The sequence below is a fragment of the Vidua chalybeata genome, chromosome 6 (assembly GCF_026979565.1).
Source record: "Vidua chalybeata isolate OUT-0048 chromosome 6, bVidCha1 merged haplotype, whole genome shotgun sequence".
NCBI classification, from domain to species: Eukaryota; Metazoa; Chordata; class Aves; order Passeriformes; family Viduidae; genus Vidua; species Vidua chalybeata.
Genome location: NC_071535.1, coordinates 34,506,098 through 34,525,442, shown reverse-complemented (window position 1 = coordinate 34,525,442; position 19,345 = coordinate 34,506,098). Strand labels below are relative to the sequence as shown.

The window sequence follows — 19,345 nt, the reverse complement described above, 5'->3', positions numbered from 1 at the left end:
TACTGCTGTTTCTGACTGCAGGAGATGCTCCTTTCTGTTCTGAGCAACAGGGAATTCGCCCTGTTGAGGTGGTGAGGCAGATGGGGATGACATTGCCTCTACACTTGTTTTGGTACTATTAACCATGCTCCTTTTTGGTTTACTCCACAGATATTATGTGGGAAAGAGATCCCCCGCTGGGTGAACCGCCTGGCCTACTTCAGCTCGTGCATCCCCTTCCTCCAGAGCTGCCTCCCTAAGGAATGGCTGACCCCAGCAGCCCTGCAGAGCCACATCAGCCTTGGCCTCCACAAGGAGGAACAAGGGGACACAACGGATGAGGAGTCCCCCTCCACCTCTGCAGCCCCCTCTGCCTCAGGCACATCACGAACCTGTAGACATACACGGGTCTAAACTGCCCAGTTTGCCCCCAAATAACATCCCTGCTCTCTTGTTCCATTTATTTCTCACACCCTTTCACACACACTGGTTTCTCTATTCAACAGACAACACAGGACAAGACCTTTCCACTTCAGTCCCTTTTCCAAGGACTGCCACTACAGTTGCTTGGCAAAATGACTGTGAACCTCAACACAGAACAGAGGATTGTGGTGACTAAACTGTATTCTCCTCCAGGGGCCTCCATGATCCTTGATCTACAGAGAACTGCTGACTCTCTCAGGCATGAGAGCATATGTATGGGCAGAGTGCATATACTGTGATGTTCCTTCTCTGGAAATGTTTTATCTTTTTATCTTTCCCTCTACCCATTTAAGCCCAGCAGTCTCTTCTCCATTTTGGCTGGGTTTTCCTTTCCCCAATGACAAATCACCTGCCCAAACCAAGTGAAGGAACCAGAGCCAGAACTCAACCTTCTCATCTCTTAGACCAGCAACAAACTCCACTCAGATCCATCCCTTTTGTAATTATCAGGTTTCTAACTCATGTGAAGGACAAATGAAAGGTGCTCCTGTTCTACAACCACCTGTTTTCAGTACTCAAATTTAAGAGCTTAAATGATTGTCCTGCTCTTGAAAATAATAACAAAGAACCTAGAAAATGAATGTGTTACTCTGGCTTTTCTTTGGGGTCATAAAGAGCATGGGCTGTGGTGATTAGAGGCAGCTACTAAGTAGATGCAGAGATGACTTGACCATATTGGTGCTTTTTGGCACAGAACCCTCTCAGTTTTCCTAATCCTAGGCAGTGTTCCTGGTTTCCTTTCCCCCCCACCCCGCCCAGATTCCCTTGGAATCTCTCTCCTAGTTGACATTTGCTGGCTGTATCTGGGGAAATGGCCTTCCTGAGCACAAGGAAGAGGAGAGTGAATCTGTTTGGAAGGTCAGTATTTCCTTCAGATTTTCCTCCTGCAGTCACAGACATAAAACATGGCTTCAGAGCCATCCTTCCCTGGCCTATTTTCGAGCCAACCCAAGAAGGTAAAAAAAAAATGAACACAAGGAATGTCAACCTGTTCCTTTCTCCTCCCTTTTTGGAGGTGGAGGGAGAAACTTAGGGCCACATCTGGAAAGCACAAATGACCCTTCCGATGCATGGGCCACCATGGTGCCTTCCGCTGTGTGCACTATTTCAGTGGAATCAAAAATGGGCACAGCTGGTTCACTGGCCTCTCCAAGCTGGCTCCTGACAAGAATCAGGTCCTTGGATGCATTTATGCTAATTCCGACAGCTGATGAGAAAGCACAGAATGAGGAAAGGACAAGTACACTAACTCTTCCACTCAATTACCTCACTAGGAATTCTAGTCAGAAGGTGTAGGAAAGAATGAAAGGGGAAATTCAGGTCCCCTCCCTCCCTTGCAACTTCTCTTGGCTACACAAAGGAGGATGAAAAAGGAACAGGCTGTGTGCTGAGAGGGAGTTGCCATTTTAGAAATGGTGTTCTCAGCAGCTACTACCAAGTCAGGACTTCCACCCTGGACCCAGAGGTTACTACAAGCCCTTAAGATGTTGGTTGTTTCCCTTTTTTTGGTCACAAATGGATGCAAAGTCCAATCAGCTGTTTCTTTAGCTCAGGTATACAGGAGTGTGTGCTTTCAGGGCTGAAAGTCTCAGCTATGATGTACAGCATGTCTGCACAGACAACGTTTAATGGTTTGTTATATGTGCATGCCCTTAGTGAAGCAGAAGGCTCTGGAGAGACCTACTGGATGGAAATGTAACCCACAGGATGGCCTTGCTCTATTGCCTCCTGAAGTGATACGTGTTCAGGCAACAAAATCTTTACAACACGCCTCTCATTGTCATCCTCTGTACAAACTGCTGCAAGTTCTGTACTGAACTAAAGTCATGTTCCTTATTAACCTTGGCTACCCACAGCCAATGTTGCATTGTGAGCAATTCTGCAGCTCCTGGTAACCAGTCCAATACCAATCTTGATTAGTATGGCTTGTCCAGGGATGTTTAATATGATTTCCGTCATGATCTCTATGCCAATGCCCAGAAACCATATTGCACAATGTACTGTTTCACTCTGTATTCCCCTGCAGTCATGGTCATTGCAGCCTAAACCATTGCAACATTGCAAGCTTCATTTGTCTGAAGTTCCCAGGGTTTCTGCCAACAGCCAGCAGCACATTATGTGCAATGAATTTTAAAGGTCCTTCTCAGGGGGAAAGTGAGAAAAGGCTTTCCCAGACCATGTGTCTAGGCCAGGGCAACTGCAATCAGAAACACCTCGTTCCCTTTGCTGTGACAAAAGCCAGCCAGCCATCACACTTGTGTTTCTGCTCTGCACCTTCAGATGAAGCATCATGTATACATCTAGGAGATGGGCTCCAGAGGCACATTTCACACAGAAAACCCTCTCAGAGTACTTCACAAAGTAAAAAATGCTTAACTGGATGAAAACCTGGACAAGAAAACCACATTTAGCCTACTTGGGAGTATAAATATGTGCTGGAAATATTTGGAACAACATTTGGGGCAAGCTGTGAATGTCATAAAACCCCCAGATGTTTGTTTACCCACTTTTATGTTTGTCTATCTGTTTATGACAGTATGGGTCACATCAAAGAGGAATCAAACCTCTGCTGTAAATCAAACCCAAAATATATTCTAATCTTCAAAACTACCCCTCTACCCCTCTCTGTTCAAGGTGACTGATCAACCAATAATGAAAAGAACAAAATGACACTGTGGAAATAAAATATATATTGATGATGGCTTTACCTCTGTAATTTAACAGCATTTTAGATTATTAAACTTTAAGACATTTTAAAATGCTAATTTACTGTTCATCTCTGTTACAGCATGTTTATCTTAGGCATTTTTATTATCCTTCCAATTATTACAAAATTGTTATTACATAATTATATAATATTTGTATTTAGTTACACATTTACTTTCTCTTGCTGCTTTCTCTGCATAACACCATGTGGAGAATTTTAAATACCAACAGCAGTTATCAATGAAAACAAAAGAACACCATATGAATCTTAACAAGAGCACCCCATAGCAGTGGAACAAACTCTTAACCCTTCTTCTTACAGCCAGGACTTTTGGTGTCCTTTGAAAAGCTGGCATGAAAGGGCACCAATTCTGCAAATGGGCATCAGCAGCTGTGGGTTACGTCTCTAGCAGTGACTAACAGTATTCAGGTGGGACACTAAGACTGGAGGTAAGGTTAGCCTAACACTGGAATATTAAAGATCCAAAACAAACTGTTGCTAGGGAAGGCATAAAAGGAGAGAAACAAGTAATAACCTCTTTTCTCAGCATGTCTTTATCTATAGTAGCAACTTCCTTAATTTCATGACATTATTCTTTCTGATTTCTTTCTGGTCAGTTGCCTTCCTCTTCACAAGTCTGTGATTTGAGGCCTATTTTTCTCAAATTCTTTAGAAGGGACACTTGTGCTTTCAGAGGCCCTGGGTGTGCTGGTTTCCCAGCACTGAGCCTGTGCTCTGTGATGAGTTTATCCCAGGCTCAGCACAGCATGGGGATGGACACTGACGGACCTGTTCTCTTACTCTCACTGCTCCCAGCTGAGAGTTTGTATCTCTGGAATTCAGACCCATGTTGCCTTTGTGTTACTGAGGTACTCAAGAAACAGTCATTTCCTGCTATGTTTTTTTTTTTAATTCTTCAGTTCTGTTTCTTTCTCTCTAGACTGGTAGGGCTCTCAGAACAAGTAAGTGGATATTGGATTGCAATAATATTAGCTTATCTTACTGTATGTGTTTGATTTTATTCTGATTTTAGTTTGTATATATGTGCTATCTAATTAACATGGCCAGAAAACTTTATTAAGTACCTCTACCACTTCCTTGATTAATGTAGGAAACCAAAGTAAGGGATCATCAATGTTCCATTTTCAAATGTTTTTAAATTACTCTTTGAGTTGAGGCACCAGGTGCCTTGTTCCACTTCGTCCCTGCCCTGCATGCCATCAGCAATGACTTGGAATGCCATTGCTGTGTGTGAAAAGGCTGTGTAGTGATTCAGAAGTATGTAAAAGAGAACCTGACAGTCTCCTATCTCCACTCGGCAATTGCCACAGGCTACCAGAACAGGGCAGAACCTCTGGCTACAATAACATGTAAAAACATTGCTGCCTATGCCTGGGGAATGGGTACTCTTGTCTGTAACAGGTCAGCACTCCAACACTGTGCGTGTGGCTGTAGCCGAGACGTGATGGGGTGGACGGCACAGCACATTTAATTTCTAGCACGTATGAAGGACTATTGGCTCTAAATATCAGCGTAAGGCTGTTCACTAGCACTGTTGTAGCCAACTTTGTTTTGAAAAGGTTTTTTTTTGTTCATTTTGGTTGGGACAGGGGATAACAATGCAGAAAAACAGATGATCACGGTCGGCAATCCTCTTTCCTTAGGAAAGCAGGCTACAGAATGAAAAGATGCAGCTCCTGACTAGGCCTGCTTAACTGTGTTCATCAACGAGCTGTGAAGGAAAGTGTGAGGGGGGTGCGTGGGGGATGTGAGTGTCGGGGAGATGTTTGGAGGGAAGGGGGCTGAGCCGTGGCCGATGCCCAGCGATGCCGCGGGCGCTCCCCCGCCGCCCGGGCCGCAGCGGAACCGGCGTGCCCGGGCGCGGGGCCGCTCTGGCGGCGGGGCCGCGTCCCGCCGGAAGCGCCGGGGCCGGGCCGGAGGCGGGAGGGCGGCGCCGGGCCCGTGGGGCGGGAGCGGGGAATGGAGACGCTGCGGCGGCTGTGGAGGGGCCGCACGATGACCTTCGGGGTGCCCCTGCTGGTGAGCGGCGCGGCGGGGGCGGCACAGCGCGGGGAGGCCGCTGGCGGTGCCGGGGGCCGCGGCGGGCGGAGCTCCGCGGGCGGGCGCTCGGCTGTGCCCTCCTCGGCAGCGGCTCTGCGGGGCGGAGAGGAGAAGGCGGGAGCCGTGTGCTGCCCGGAGCTCAGGCGTACGGTTATAAAACATACTCCTGAAGATATTCCTAACTGGAAGCTGAGGAAAATGGATTTTGCTGGTGGTTTGATTTTTTTTTTTCCTTCCTGTGAAACACCAGTGTGTTTCTTGTCTTTCTTTAGCGTTTCATTGGATTTGGAAGTGCAGTGGCACTGTTGGTCTGTTAATTTGTATATCCAAATAAGCGGAAAGATTTTGAGTGAAGTGAGTTGAAGTTATAGCTAGCAGCTGTGCTCAAAGTGTTGAGTGAGGCATAACTTTTTATAGTTGAGCTTAGGAGAGCTCAATAATGTCAAAGGATTAAAACAAAATTATAAGACTCTCTTACACACACTACCTCTGTAGGTAGTGCACATTAGGTTGCACTTCTCTGTCGTAAGTACCTGTGTTCATTATGGAGAAAATGAAAAAACTCAGATGCACTTACGGATAAAAACTCAGGAAGGAAGACAAAAGCAGCACCAAGGCCAGTGTGGTTTCTGTTTGTGCAATTCATGACTCCTTATCCATCTATACAGTTGGTTTGCAAAAAGGAAATAAATTTCAGGGTGGATAAAGAATAAAGCAAAGGATAATTCCAGCACTTTTATAAAGCTGTTAGAGAAATCAGTGTCATCTTCCTCAAATATTCAGCGGCATGCCTTGGAAAAATGGAATGGACCAAAGAAGGACATTGACACTTGTTAGAGTTAAAAAAAGTTTAAGGCCATTATTTTAAAGGGATATTACTGGTTCCAGAGTAAGGACATTCAATGATGTTATGAATGAAATATCTTTTCTTGAAATACTGATGAAGGCATTTGTAAGAAATGGAAACAGTTAAACCAAACAGACCAACAAAACAGTGTGATAGTACCACAACTACATGCAGTTGTTTGCATCAGCAGCTCTATTCCCTGCTGCTGCACACAAACTCTGCCTGTAACACCTTCCTTGAAGTGATCATGCAGTGTTGCAGCTTGTCAGGTATCCTGCCTGCATGCTTGTGTACCTGAGAAGCTGTTCAGAACTGTGCTGCTTTCATTCTTAGACCAAATTTATTTTGGTTTTCGATTTTTCATGTATGAGTGCTCTGACAATATTTTTCAGTTTAATAACACCTTGCTTAGATATTAAAGGTAGGATATAGTTTTAGCTTACAGTGCTTTTATTTATGTAATTATTTGAGGCTTGCTACTTTTCTTCCAGAATCAGGGAAGATCAGGCAGTTTAGTATTCTGTGGCGCAATTTTAATTCCGTGGAAGGCCTGGGGAAAATACTGTGTGATTAAATAATACATACTTAGAGGTGGTGACCTAGTGGAGGAAAAAAAAAATCACCACTGCTTTTTAATTATAAGTATACCAGATTAACTGCTGTAGTAGGTGCGGAGATTCAACTGATACACAAGATTCTGATTTTGATAAAAGGTATTTTTGGAGGTAAGGTAGGTCCATAGAAATAATGTGAGCTGTATTATTGTGGAAAACAGAAATGTCATTACAAGATGGAGGAACTTGTAAAAAGTAGAGTAAAACATGAAACAGGATTCCTCCTGTGTACTCAGTCCTCAGCTGGAGTAACTTTAGCTCTGTGGTGCCGTTCTGCCACGATGCCATGTGGAGATGATGATGATGAACTGTAAAGTCTAGAGGAAAGCAGCATAAAAGGTAAAGCTGACATTCCACCTTTAAGGAATGCTTGAAGGAATTGAGTTTATTTTGGAAAAGTCTGGAAAGTTCTGTATGTTGTACTTTGAGAGTGGTGATTGCCTTTCATCACTTGGAAAAGTACCCCCAAAATAAATGATTGTGTGTTAGGAAAATACTGCTCTTTTTTAGGAAAGAGCACTCTGATATGTAACTAGGATTTTTAAGATGAGCTTGAACAACCAACTGGAAGCAATGGCATAGATTGTCTCAGTTCTGCTTCAGTGCTGGAGCCAGGACTTTAGCATCTCAGGCCAGGCCTGTGGTTGTCCTTTGGCCATCCCCAGTGTTTTTGCAAGATTTTCCGTGGGTCATAGCAGGATTTTTTAAGACTGGTTTCTTTGACTTTGTACTGCCTAATTTCCTTCTGTTCCTGTTATGCCAGCTCTTTCCTCCAGACACAATATTATCTAGAGAAATATTCTATTATATTTCTTTCCAGGGTTTCATGTCTCCCTGCCTTAAAATTATTCTCCCTTGTGAATACTTCAGAGTGTTTCTGACTTGCTGCCCAAAGCAGCTTACTTCCCAGGGAGTAAGAAAAAGGAAAATTCATGCAATTGTTAATTACCCAGCTGTCTAGAGAGCTCTGAAGGCATCTCTGAAGCTGAACAGAATTGTGCTAAAATATCAATTACAGCAAAAATGACAGTAAATTTAGGCAAAGAATCAGAAGGAGCATGCCTTTGCAATCCCTTAAATTCTGTTGAATTTGTTAATAATACTAAAACCAAAGGTTTCTGTTAGATTACTACATTCTGTACATAATTTTTTTCTCTCTAGACTGATGCAGGACTATTCTTCAGTACTGCTGAACTTTTCATCAGTACCATATTTGCTTTTTTTTTGGCAGGAAAATAATGAAATGGCTGTCATAGCTTGCCTTTTTATACTGCATATTTGAATGAAAAAATCATGTGCCAAAATTGCTAAGGCTCCAAGGTTAAAGAGATCCTAATTCAAAGAAAATGGGTGTCTCATTACACCCCTCACGCCCCCAAAATATATTTGTAAAATATTTCTTACTTTTTAGTGTAAGTTATCCTGGTAGTTTTTTATTTGTTCATTTGGTCTTGGGCCTGCTAGAATATTTCAGTGGCGAAGGAATTTTCTTGGTTGATCTTTAAACCTCATACTGACAACAGCTTTCAGAGTAAGATGTGTAAATTGCGGTTTTCAGTCATGCTGTCTCAGTAGCTGAAAAAAGTGTTTCCTTGTGAGCACCAACGAAACTGTAGGGGCTAGGACTTAAACTTGCAGGAGACCTTGATTTGTGAATTTTTCTGTAACTTTGTAAACTTTGCAGATACAGTATCTCTGTGTGGCATAAACAGTAAGCACGCAGGAAATAGTGATGTAACCTGGTATGGAATGTCTCAAGGGCTTGAATGCGATCAAGTGAGTAGTGCCAAGGCATTTCTGAAGATGGTAACGTCTGCGTATGTTGGGATGAACCCCAGCAACCTTACAGGTGTATCTGAAATTTGCTGTTGCAGTAAAGGCTGTGCCGCCTCTGTGGTAACTTGAACATCTTTGTCACCTATATTGACATCTCTTGTTTGCTATTTTGATTACAGGAACTCTTTCCTAATTACATACAGCTTAATTTGCAAGTCTTCAGCATTCATGGCTCTATTGTAAAAGGGGAGCTTCAGTTTCTACTGCTTTATATTCCACAACCAATTCTACCTGAGCAAAGGGATGTGTCTCTCAATGTCATATTGCTGCAGTGAAGGTTCTGTAAGATCCTGAGAGAGCAAGGCTCCTTGGCTTGCTGCTGGTGCATCCAGCATCAGAGCTTCCTTATGGGACACAGAGCAAGTAAGGTCACCTCTCTGGTACACTTGGAATATTCGAAGTCTGCTGGAAGTTATTTTTTTCCAACAGGTTTAAATGATGGCTTTATATCATTAAGGAAACAAGTTTGGATTTAAAAATTGCAAAGTAGTAACAAATGTAAAACATGTTAAAACCCCCTGTATTGTTTCATATGCTCACAGTACTTCCCAAGACTTACCTTTGTGTTTGTGTCTCCCTGATTCTAGGCAAGGATTTTTCAAACTCTTTAAGCTGCAAAATGAATGTATAGATGCAGTTCCAGTTCTGTCAGTATGTTACAAGGAAAAAATTATGTTCTGAGTATCTGAAGTGACATTCTAACAGAAAGAAAATATAGTCTATGGTTCATTTGATGATTTTTATTGCACACCTAAAATAACTATATCTCACTGTGTGTATAGTAACACAGATTTTCAGATTTGCACTATGTTACAACATTCTCCATACCTATTGCTGTAGATTTTGACTTCATTTCATTTTTATGGGGTTTTGTGGGTTTTTTCCCCTCACCTTGTAATGACTGCTTTTACAAGTACTTTATTTCTCCTTCTGGATCTTGTCTTTGGTGTTTTACATGTTGTGCCTAGTATTGCCAAAGGAGAAGGTACAGGTAGCTTGGAGCAGTGAAAGATTTTGCTATGAAGAAATATTTCTAAAATCTATTTCCACTAGTGATTATTAGCACAGACCGTACTACAATGCCATCTATGCTGCTGTCTTGGACAGTGCAAGTTTACTTTGATAAGCACTTTTTCAAGGGATGCCAAGAATGCATGTCATGTACAGGACTAGAAAAAAGGTCAGGTTAGAACAAGTCCCTAACAATGCTGCAGCATTGTGGTCAGTGCTTCTAGGAACCATTACGGAAGGTCAGTTTCATCTCAGGCTCTCATTAATGAGCCACTTGTTTCGACAAACAAAACCAAAACAACTTTTCCAGACGTCAACTTTTTCCAGGACATGAAATTACATGTCTGTGGATTAGTTTTGTTCACTGGTGTGAGGTCAGGGTCATCTGGGAGCAAGGACTGATGCCCAGAAATGTTTTGCAGATATATGAAATTATATTTTGTTGTCCTGTGAATTACTTAAAGTGAAAGTTTGCAGGGTTAATGGGTTAAATTTTCACAGATTTCTTTAAATTCAGCATTTCTAGTTAATTTTATAAAAACCTGCGCAAATTTGGAGTGTGCTAAATAGAAGGCACACTTTTCCCCACAGATTCTGGAGGATCTGCCTGTAAAAAGATGATATGAACACTGGAAATACAGACAATTTTTCTTGGGAGCAATCATGATTCTGAGATCTTACTGTTGCTATCAGTGTCTATAAGTAGGAACTGTTATTACATTATCTTCTGATATGTTTAAAGAAGGATTACTGCAATCAGCATTTTTCACTTTTAGATATGTCAGTGTTACTGCTAACATCTTTCACGTTATTGCCTTGAACAATTCATAATACTGAGTTGCAGGACTTTTATTAATATCTATTACTTCATGTAACTTTACTGTAAATTTTTACAAATGCAGAACAGTTGATTTAAATGTTGATACATTTTTGAGAGATTAATAGAAATTAACATTCATCCATGAGAAGATAATTCTGACTTCTAGTATTTGTAGATACATAAATACTAGATAAATTGTGATAGCCTGTAAAAGTCACAAGTATTACATTTGCAGCCTAGAGGAGCAATAAATACAAAACTGGTTTTGGAATGTAAAAATTGTTGCCCCCAATCAGTGAATAAGAGAGTGTTGTTTTTATATTTCAGTGACTGGTATTATACATGTTGGGTCTCTAGGCCTATGATGACATGTGTCTTCGACTTCAGCTGTGCTTCTGCTTTGCATGTCCTGTTCATCTGTGTGTGCTTGAATCCACAGTGTGGAGCTGTTCCAGACAAAACCAGCCCTGGAACTGTTAGTGCTTGTGTGGAAGCCAGAGTATTCAGGCTGAATGGGCTTCTGTCGAGTCCTGTTCGTGCAGTCTGAATTAGCTGACTTCCATCTTTCAGTTGACTGTTAGGTCCTAAAATTTCTGTGTTCTCCTTTTAACTCAATGCCTTAAATTTCAGTCTTTGAGAACAGTTTTCCAGATATATGTGACAAACAAATAGGCACTCCTTAATATTTCAGAGTTTCCCTCTATTTAATTTCAAAACATAAAGGGTGCATTTGCATCATTTAATGTTGTTAGAATGGACTAATCTGGCACTCGGTGGGGTCTGCAGTTCTCTGTTGAGCCTCAGAACAGAAAGAAGTCCAGATTTGCCTGTTTTCACAGGCAAGTGTGTGTTTAGTCCTGCCCTAGGTCTCCCACTTCTTCAAGGGATTGTGATGGTAAAAGTGTAAGATTCATGTTTATTCTACAGAATGTTTAATCTTCATTCCTTGTCCAGGATTAGCAATAGGGAAATAATACTTATTGTGGTTTCTTTTTATGTTCTTTTCATGCATGTTTCAGTTCATTGCAGTTTCGATCAGGGCCTAACACATCACAAGAATACCAGCTTGCCACAAGATGTAAACACTTTCTCATTGTAGTTTACCTTGGCTAGATTTGAACCTGTGAATTGTGGAAATTTTAATAAGGGATTGAAATTTTGTTTTTTAGAAGCTTATGGAGAAAATGAAGGTGGTGTTCAGAAACTGCAGCTTGACTACCAGGACAGACCTGGATTTCAAACAGCTGCAGCTGCAGAGTGAAATACCTTTGCTGTCTGACCAGCCCAAGCAATGTGTAATGCAAATTGACAATGCTGTGGCTGAAAATGCCCTTTTTTGCTCATGCTCACATTGACAAATATATGGGTTTCTATCTCTTCTGCATTATTCTTAGATTGGTTTCTATTACATGCATTTCTTTGGTTTAAAACCTATTATGAATTGGACATTTCACACAAAATTGTGAATAATAAAATAAGAATAACAGAATAACAAAAGATTTGTTTTCTCATAAGACATTGTATAGTAAGATCGAAAGGTTATGGACGGGGTTTTTTTTTTTGTTTTTTTTTTTTTTTTTTTTGTTCTCTGGCCTGTAGCCATTCATATTTGCAATCTTTAAAATCATGGCTTTGAACATTCTCTTACTGAGCCAATTAACCTGATACCTTGGGCCAAGTTTAATATTCTGCACATGTTCTACATGCTGAGCAAACCACACTCTGCTTTATCAGTCAGTAACAATTGGCTCCAGTTTATACCAGCTGCTGTGTCCTGAATGCCAGCATGGTATCCATGTGGTCATCTACAGCTGTATTGCATCAATTTTTGAGTTCAGCCTTTCTACAATGTGTGCTTCTAGCATATGCATTAAGTCAGAGCATTTGCTTACTTGATGTACCTTTGAATGAAATAACTCCTGATGGACGTGTGGATTTTCCCCCAAAGGAGACCTCTGGTGTGAACTTAAAATTATTTCAATTTTTTGTAGAAAATTAGTAAAAGTAGACCCTCTTTTTCTTCCATTGAAGGTGAGAAAAAGATTTAGTAAGTTTCTGAGAAGACTTTGCACTGTTTTTCTTTCTTTTCTGCAGTTTCAATGTTAGAGCAAAGTGCAGGAATGGCTGTGGGAAATAAACTTTTGAGCATTAGAGCTGGCAGAGGGGGGCGCTTCAGGTTAAGATGACTTGCCTGGTCTTTTCTGGGACTGGCAATTTGCTATGCTACTATATTTAGGGAAAAGAAAAGAGACTTCAATCTTCTGGACTGCCAAATTGCCATCTTTCACCAGTCTTGCAGTGCACATCTGACAGTTCTTTAAAAAGGCACCTCCAAAACTCTCTTTGCTGTGATCACTGCAAACTAACTAAAACAATTCACTACTGCTCTAGTTGTGAGGCTCCTGATGAATAGCTGGAGAGTTCTGTAGCAGCAGTCTTGAAGAAGAGGTTAGAAAATTACCATGTTCCTTCTTTGTATACATATCATAACATTTTCTACCACTGCATGATTTGTCTTGCCAACACTAAACATTGTGATTTGGTTAATTTAGGGATTATTGTAATTATCTCTTTCACAACTGGTACTGTAGTAGGAATGGCTTTCTCTAACAACAGGGATGCCTGTAACGTGGCATTTTGCTGGTACTGCCAGAGAAGCAGTTTCTTATTATTTTGTTAACCCAACGAAGTGAAGTTGGTTGCTTTAGGTTATGCAGGAAACTAAAAATGGGATCTGTTGCCAGTCCGAAGTTCTGCTGTTATGAGTCCTCAATGACCACCCGCTGTAGTTGGTGACAAATACAAGTATTTCCCATCATAAGATGTGGTTCAGGGGATCAGTCTGATGCCATCTATAACTGATTGCATAACATGCTTCCCAATGGAGACATGAACAAATAGAATTTTTAAAAGAATGTTATTAAAGAGAATTTTATGTCATTTTTTTACATAAAATGTTTATTGAGGTTGCTGAGTGTATGTGACAGATGGTGCTCTTATGTCACATCCTATCTTTCATTTTGTTTTGGAACATGCAAGTCTTCCATGCATGCATAATTGCATTACAACATTGTAGGGTTTTTTTGTGTACTCACTGAAACATAAAGGAATAATCCAATGTGGGATCTTTAATGGGGGTTGTGCTAGCAGTGCTGTTAAGCTGTTTGCTGTGGTGTTAAGTGCTAGCTAACTAGTACAAGTTAAACTTCAGGTGTAAAGAAGAAAATGAGAAGTTACTATTATTTCATTCATCTGCTGAGATCATTCAAGTAATGAGATAGATGGTGTTCACTACATAATTTTTTTTTCTCTGCATTGTGAAGCAAAAAAAAGGAATAGTTCCCTCACAATAAAAGAAGGCAGGTGTATATGAACTTTCCAGCTTGAGTATCCTTCAGATGCCGGTGCCTTAATATTTTATCATGTACATTAAGTATCTGTATGATTCTAAAATTGTAATGAAAAAAAATTAATTTTTATTATATGTGACATTGCTTTTTTCCCTTCAGTTAACAGGAGAGTGAACTTGATCCTGACTTCATTAGAATGGTGCCAACCTAACTTATATTTATATTGCATCCTGAATAGCTTCTACTGTCTTTTTATGCCTGGACTAGTGGATGGAACATACTGAACTTCACTGTTGCTTTTGGGTTACATTGGGCAAATTTGTACATTGTAGTGCTTTTTTAACTGAAGAGTATTTTGCAAAGAATGTAGAAATTATCTCTGTTTTACAGCTTGGGGAACTAGAAAAGTATGTGTGACATACAGAATATGCAAAGCCAACAAGCCAGTAATGGTGCTGGAAATTTTGAGTCTTATCCTGCTTCTAATAATTTTGACTGGTGATTCTTGCTGGCTCACTGTTGTCTGTAAATACACCTAACTGAAATTAAGGCAGCGAGTGCATCTTCCCTCATAATGCAACAGAAGAGAAAGGAAACAGTTAAAGCCAAGACTAGTACTTCTACTCCATGCATTGTCAGTCATTGAGTCCTTTGCTACCTTTCATAGTATTAGAGTTGCATAAATTCATTTATACCTTCTTTTATTGGCTTTTGAACACAGTTTTCCAAAAGATAATGGACTAAATTGCTGTCCATTGCTGTTCTGGCTTGTGTAGATGAATGCAATTTATGCTCAGGGCTGTCAGCTGACTATATTGACATGCTGTTGGTTGATTAAATAAGTGCTGAATATGACTGATTCTGGTCTGGTTTTGCAGTAAAGTCAGCCATCATCTTTGGTTCTTTAGAACATTGGTCAAGTGGGCTTGTAAACATATTATTTACATTCTTTGTGTGTATCCTGTACTTTGCGAAACTATTTAATCTTAGTCCTAATCTTCCAGCATTATGCTGTCTAATATTTCAGCAACATTTGTACTCTCTTACAGCATCAATGTGCTTTGTGTCTGATGGTGCTTAACTGATGTTTCACAGTAAGATAAATCAGCCATTGCAGTACTGGAAATGTAAAGGCAACTGTATTGGTAATACCTGATAAGCTAAATGTGCCCACTTGCCAGGCTTGTTATGCTGCTTCTGCTGTATGAAGAGCAAAGGTACATCACAAACCAAGTGGGATTTTTCCTCTTAGTAGTACCAAGGTGCTGTGAGTAGAACTTCAGTATCAGGCCAAAACCTGAATTCCAAAACAGGAAGTGAGAGGTGTCTGTATCAACTTCTCTACTGTGTGTAGCTGCAAATATAAAATGCACTGTGTCATGGATGGTCGCTGGCAAACAAACGATAGGATGTGATGAAACAAAGTGAGTAGCATGTGACTTACCTCATGTAACAACCTTGGAAAAACTTCATTTTTCTTAGTTCCAGTGTACATTACAGAGTTTAAAAGCTAAAGAATGTAATGTTTCCTCTTTAGATTGCAGCATGGCTTGTAAGCCAAAGTCTTCCAATTGTTCATATTGCATCTCATAACAGGATATACTCCATGCACGTTTATTGTTGGGCAGAATAATTTTTAATTGATGTCACAAGTAATTGCTGCTTTCTGCCTGGTTTAATAACTGAACCATTTCTAGTGCAGTTGCTTTTGCCTTGCCATAGACATTCTTTGACAACATACTAATATGGAGAAAAGGCAATAAGCTCTGGTTTGTAACAGCCATAAACTTGTCTATAGCATTTCAGATTTGTGTTTATTAGGACTTAAAGTTTATTAACGCAGTGGCTGTAAATTAACATAATACTTGTTAGGAATTAAAGAAGATCAGCTAATGAAAATTTATGCTGAGGCGTCAACCATGTTAAAATTCAATTACAGTCTGATTCTTGAGATTTTTAACATTATGTGCTACCATATCTTCATCTGACAAATCTTCTGATTTGATTGAATAAATCTTGAATAACGTCCAAGTTCTTTTTAACCATTTAGAACACTTTATTTCTGCTTTCTGTTATTTTTTCTTACCAAAATACTGACACAAGGAAGACTTTTCTTTCTTTTTTTTTTCCTACTGACTATTTTGATGATTCAATATCTGCAAGATCATCATTAAGCCCTTGAAACATTTATGGCACAAGTATAATGCCATCCAGTTTTTGGTCATTCATATTTCTAGTTGATGGACTTGGTACCATATGATGATTTTCTGATTGGCTTTCTGAAACCAGTGGTCTGTGGCCTAGCAACTGGGTGTTCATATTGCAAAATTTGTGTCTATTTGTTTTTATTATCAGCTAGATTTTAAGGCTTATTGAAAGGGCCAGAAAGAGGCTCTGGAGCCTTTAAGTCCTGGCTGTTGATGAAGGGTTTCTTCTTCTTTGGTTAAAGTACATCAGTTTTGGGGTATCAGTCTGTACCTTACCAGCATCTAAGTGTGTGCATGCAGAGAGTGTTTGTGGGGTTGTGAGTAATTTCACCTGCTTGGTGGGAAGTAATGCAGTCCTGCAACTTTAAAAATGAATAAGTGTAGAAGGCAGGTTTTTGTTTCTAATTTCTAATTCTTTGTTGCCACAGTGACATGAACTTCCACTTTCCGGAACAAACATGCACTTCGACTACCTGCACAGCATAATTATAACAATTCTTGGACACAGGCCATTGCTGCAAACCTAGTATGTAGTAAGAAATCAGCCAGCAGTGTGTAGAAAACAGCAGTTCAGCAACAGTCTGTAATGAAGGACTGTAACAGCAAAGTTGCATGATGAAAGAGGGTGGTGGTGGTGGGTTTTGTTTGGATTTTTTTTCCTGCCTTCTCTCAGGTCCATAGAGCTTCCTCATACTTCCACCTTCCTTAGATGTGTGTCTCTAGATGTGAAGTCTTTTGTCCTCCTGTGCATCTGCATTAACAGAGAACAGCAGACACTGTGAGGTCAGAGCAGTAGCAAGGGACCTGACTCTTAGACAAAGTAGCTAGATTTCTAAGCTAATTTTCAAGTCTCTTCTCTTTTTAAAGAAATTTAATCTTTGGATAGTCCTATTTCTAATGGTAGTAATACATACACAGTTTTGTTATATCACTCTGTCATAAGAAAGAATAATATAATGATTTCTTATGTGGGTATGAAGCCGTCTCATTTCTCCCTTTATTATTCTTAAGCTTCACAGGCATGGAGGAAATTGCAGGATAACTAAGGAGTAATAAAAGGATAGGTGTGCTGGGTGTGATTTCTTAGCCTGGGTGATAATATGTTATTGAACTATAGCTACAGTCATAATCTGTTCAGAAGCTTAATTAGATCTGTTACCCATAGACATCAGAGTAAGTCAGTGTGACATTGTTACTTCCCCATTGAGTTTGAAAATTTATGAGAATAAAACCTGTGGCAGTGAGGTAAAGGTTCCTGTACTGCTGTTATGTCAGGAAAACACATGGGGAGGGAAAAGAAGGGGTAAGAGGAGAGGAAGACTCCTCCCTGGAGAGTCTGAGTCATGTAGCAGCTGTCTTTGTATGAAGGAGGACAAGTGTGCAATCCAGGCTCAGAGAGTGGAAGAAGGTACCTGTACTTATTTTCTAAAGTATTCTTTTCTTCAGATCCTGGTGTTTTTGTTGGAAAAATAGTACAGTCCCTTGGTAAGTGAATTGGGTCAGTATGCACAAGTGTTCTTTTCTGTAACAGTCCTAACACATCTGTTTTCATTCTGTTTTCAGCTCTATCTCATTGGAGGATCTTTGGGACTCCGTGAATTTGCTCAGATAAGATATGATTACCACAAACTACATGGCAAGGTAGTTTAAATTATTTTCTTTGCTTTTCATTTCCTTATGCCTACATGCTGCTTTCTAAAGAATTGATAGGACAAACAAATTTGGTATAGAGGATTTGCCTTTCACTGCTTGGCCCTGAGCTATAGCTGAGTCTTACAGGCAGTAAGCAGAGTAGGTGACAATAAAGGGGCCGACAGGATGATGAATCCTTTGCCATCTGTGGAAAAATCAACATAAATAATCGAAACATTTTGTTCCTTTAGTTGATTGTAAGTGGCAATTCTGAATCCTGAGAAGGAAGTGTAGCACGTCTAGAAGGAGGTTATTACAATGGTACTGTATCCATTTTAGACTAAGAAAACGGGTATTTTAAAAGGTTTGGGTTTCAAACAATTCTTGGCAGTGAGCATATAATGTTAGATGGTTTCTGGAGCTTGGCTGAGCATTGACTGAGACAAGCAGGTACCTTTGACATTGTGCTGCATCCTGTTCTTTAAGCCTTGTGAAGGAAACAGGAGCTAGTCTCTACCCATTGTGTCAGAATATCCTGTATATAAGAAGCCTTTTTTTTAAATGAACCTGAAACCTTCTTTCTGAGGGAAATAGCATGTTTACTAGTGCTACTTACCCCTCCAAGTGTAACACTGGTTCCAAATTGCATATGAAATGATCTGAAAGGAGTGTGTCAGTTTAGCAGAAAGTAATATTGGCTTGCTTTCTCTGGTTTGGTAATACACAGGTCTGCTATTGCAATGCAGAGAGACTTTCTGGTCTCAGAGCTGCTGACTTGCAGGTTGCACAAAGCTGCTTTAAAGACTCTATGCAACTTAATAGAAAAAAAAATTGTGCAGGACTCTGGATACTGTGGCTTTCTACTGTGGTGAAATCTTTGAGATCCTGAGCTGTTGAGAGTTTGGAGGAAAAAACCCTTTGTTTTGTCTTAGACACTTGTAGACCATGTAAATTACTTTAATAATTCCTGATTGTTCTCTGTATTGCATACCTGGCTATGGCCTTCCATACACCGTGTGGCCCACTCCTGCTCAGAACTGTATGGGACAGAACCTCTAGACCAGGGAGAGTAATCTTACAAATCTTTTCTCTAGTGCTGTCTTCTGAGTAGCTTTTTCTCTATAATTTCTAGCCTTTTAGGATCAGTTGGAGCGTTTTAAGTTTTTCTCCAACCAGTGGGGATCACAACAGGGCAAAAATTTGCCTGTTGTGTTTCTGTTAGGTTTTGGGTCAGATTCATACTCAGTGTATTGCATTTGACCCCCATGATCTGCACTGTGACAGCAATCAAGGGAAAAAGACTGTTAATAGTTGTGCTAATTCAGGTCTATGTGACTATTTGTTCCAGCATTTATAATCAAGGGAAGCATTACTGAATTAGTCAGTAGTACATGAAAGCTCTGAGTGGAAGCTACTTCAACCTGGAGTTCTTAAACTCTGAAAAGCTAAAAGAGAACTTCTTATGTTCTTAAAAGAGAACTGTTTATGCTCTAACCAGTATTACTTAAGTCTGCAGCATCTCTTTTGTGTTTGCTTTTTCTTTTCCTTGCAGTTTTATTCAGAAGTAGATGGCATTGAAGTAAAGAACAGTGCAGTATGGGCTCAGAACTAGCAACACCAACTTTGGGCTTGTTTGTAGATAGACAAATCAAAGCAATGTGTTTTGTTCATTTCTGTTTCGATGTCCACAAAAACAGAGTTGAAAGCCTTTCTGATTCACTAAATAAGACAGCAAAGGAGACTTGAATGTATTTTAAAGGATAAAAAACTCTAGTTTAAAATGTACATGGAACTCAGG

General features: G+C 40.1%; 2 protein-coding genes across 6 annotated transcripts in view; both read left to right on the top strand.

Annotated features, from left to right (window-relative positions):
- The window catches only part of LOC128789591 (deubiquitinase DESI2-like), a 78,733-nt gene extending 75,506 nt beyond the window's left edge, over positions 1-3,227 (top strand). For all 3 annotated transcript variants that reach the window (XM_053945735.1, XM_053945737.1, XM_053945736.1), the window contains one exon: positions 151-3,227. In XM_053945735.1, coding sequence (XP_053801710.1) covers positions 151-393 — 243 coding nt within the window. In that variant the 3' untranslated portion in view covers positions 394-3,227. The remainder of the gene's footprint in view (positions 1-150) is intronic.
- Positions 3,228-3,446: 219 nt separating this feature from the next.
- Positions 3,447-19,345, top strand: part of LOC128789593 (cytochrome c oxidase assembly protein COX16 homolog, mitochondrial) — a 47,778-nt gene continuing 31,879 nt past the window's right edge. The window contains exons 1-2 of one of the 3 annotated variants that reach the window (XM_053945744.1): positions 3,447-3,598; positions 17,479-17,556. In XM_053945744.1, the coding sequence (XP_053801719.1) occupies positions 17,531-17,556 (26 nt within the window). In that variant the 5' untranslated portion in view covers positions 3,447-3,598; positions 17,479-17,530. Of the gene's footprint in view, positions 3,599-5,124; positions 5,210-16,367; positions 16,442-17,478; positions 17,557-19,345 lie in introns of those variants that run through there. The other 2 variants (XM_053945741.1, XM_053945743.1) reach the window with 2 other exon arrangements.